This window comes from Buceros rhinoceros, unplaced genomic scaffold, assembly GCF_000710305.1.
Source record: "Buceros rhinoceros silvestris isolate BGI_N320 unplaced genomic scaffold, ASM71030v1 scaffold31431, whole genome shotgun sequence".
Taxonomy (NCBI): Eukaryota; Metazoa; Chordata; class Aves; order Bucerotiformes; family Bucerotidae; genus Buceros; species Buceros rhinoceros.
Window position 1 is genome coordinate 3161 of NW_010393007.1, and position 2218 is coordinate 5378.

The following is a 2218-nucleotide window of genomic DNA, read 5'->3' on the forward strand; positions in this document are numbered from 1 at the left end:
GCGCGGGGCAGGCGCGGCCTGGACACTTTGAACCCAGGTTTTCCCCCAGGGAGCGAGCCGTGGCCAGCAGCAGAGACCGAGAGCCCATGGTGACCTGTGGCTGGCTGCTGGCTTCCTTTGCTTACCCCCGGATTGCTCCTCTTGTTTTTATCCCTTGCCCCAGCCTGGTTTGATCTTGCTCTCCGCTTTTCTGTGTGTTTATTTGGGCCTCTAACCGGGGTGTGGGTCTCCTGCGCTCGCGGTGGCATGTTTGGGTAGACTGGAGTCCTGTGCCCGGTGTGTGTGCGCAGCACGCGGGGCCGCAAACTCTCGCTCAGAGTCCCAGTGCTCTGGGGCAGCAATCAAAGCCTTGCAAACAGAGATGTTTGCTCAGCTCCTCTGGTCCTGAACATCGATGGGTCCTCCTAGGAGCTTTCTTCCCCTCTCAGTGGAGCTGTGGGCGCCTCTTGTTTCCCTCCCGAGTCACCGCCGTGCCCTCTGCTCCACCTTTCTTCCAGGTGCGCAATGGCCACATCAAGCGAATCACCGACAACGACATTCAGTCGCTGGTGCTGGAGATTGAAGGAACTAACGTCAGGTAGGAGAAGGCGTTGTCTTCTCCCTGGTGTGCCCTGGGGGATAAAGTCCTGTTTTTCCATCCCTTGGGCGGGTGAAAAAGCGATAGCTGCGACCCAGTCCCCAGCTGGTGCTGCCTGTTCCTGAGCAGGCAGCGGCTGAGAAGGGCTTCAGCAGCGTGTCCTGCCAGGGGCCGGCCCTGCCACGCTCCCTCGCTGTGACAGCTGCTCTCCTAGGGGCATTTGTGAGGGGACTTGCTTATGGTGCTCTGCTCACAACCCTCATCCCCATCGACCGTGGGGAGAGACGCCAGCTCCGCCGGCGGGTTCTCTGGGGGTGACTCAGAGCAGGGCACTCCTTATAAGGGCAGCGGAGCCTCGTCTCCTCGGAGGGGCTCAGCCAGCACTTCTCTTCCTCCCGAGATGTGTTGATGCAGAGCTTGCCAGGCGTGACGTGCGCTTCCAGAGCTCATGACCTCTGTTTAACCAGCCGTGGAGAGCAGGCAGGGCCCCTGCTGTGGCCAGAAGGGCTCTACCTGTTCAGTCAAGAGCAGGAGGAGGTTGTGCTAAGAAACGGCGCTGGCATGGCCTTGAAATGGGGGAGGCGAAGCTGTCCAGGAAGGGGTTTCATGCCCTGGGTGGGAAAAGTGGGATTTGAAATGCATTCTTTGGACCTTTTGTCGCGTTCTCCCTGCAGCCACCTCTGAAACTCCCTCTCGTTACAGGAAGCCCTCATTCTTGCAGAGATCTTATGATCACAGCTCTCTCTGCCTGTTCTTCAAAGCTGTGACAGGTCAAGAGAGAGACCTGGGCCTCGGGCTGTGCTCTGTGAGATCCTAAGGCGTTTTTCTGTCCCTCTCAGTACCACGTACATCACGTGCCCTGCTGACCCAAAGAAGACCCTGGGCATCAAACTCCCTTTCCTCGTGATGATCATAAAGAACCTGAAGAAATACTTCACTTTTGAAGTGCAGGTGAGCAGCCTGCGGCAGGGAGGCCCCGCAGGGGCCAGTGGGAAAGGTGCTGGCAAGCCCCTGGTCTTACGTTGGAACTTGCCCCAAAACAGTTTTGCTTCCTTGGCCACATGGTGTGTCAGGTCTTCTGCTATGGGGCATCAGTCAGGTCATGAGCACACCGTGGCTGCCGCTGGAAATGGGTCCGTTTCCTGCACTAAAACCACTTCTGCTGTGAAGGGGGGGCGGGGGGAGTCCGCGGGGCCTCTCTCAGAGGTGGGAGAAGCTGCTGTCTGGGGGGGCTGGGTCCGCGCCCGCCTTCCTTCCTTGCCCCAGGTGCTGGATGATAAGAACGTGCGCCGGCGTTTCCGGGCGGTCGGGCGGGGCTGGTTCAGCGCCTGCCTTCCTTCCTTGCCCCAGGTGCTGGATGATAAGAACGTGCGCCGGCGTTTCCGGGCCAGTAACTACCAGAGCACGACTCGGGTGAAGCCCTTCATCTGCACCATGCCCATGCGGCTGGACGACGGCTGGAACCAGATCCAGTTCAACCTGTCCGACTTCACGCGCCGGGCCTACGGGACAAACTACATCGAGACCCTGAGGGTTCAGGTGAGAAGCAGGCGCGACCTGCCCGCAGAAACCAGCAGCTGGTACTCGTCCTGCTGCTGGGACAGCCTGGCTGCAGGCTGGGAGTCCGGGTTTTGCCCTGGC

The 2218-nt window shown here is 59.8% G+C and overlaps 1 protein-coding gene across 1 annotated transcript in view; it reads left to right on the forward strand.

The window, feature by feature from the left end:
* Nucleotides 1-497: 497 nt before the first annotated feature.
* The window catches only part of CFAP20 (cilia and flagella associated protein 20), a gene marked incomplete at both ends in the record, with an annotated part of 3016 nt that continues 1295 nt past the window's right edge, over nucleotides 498-2218 (forward strand). Inside the window, 3 exons of the mRNA XM_010144714.1 lie at nucleotides 498-577; nucleotides 1417-1528; nucleotides 1928-2116. Of these exons, the coding sequence (XP_010143016.1) occupies nucleotides 498-577; nucleotides 1417-1528; nucleotides 1928-2116 (381 nt within the window). The remainder of the gene's footprint in view (nucleotides 578-1416; nucleotides 1529-1927; nucleotides 2117-2218) is intronic.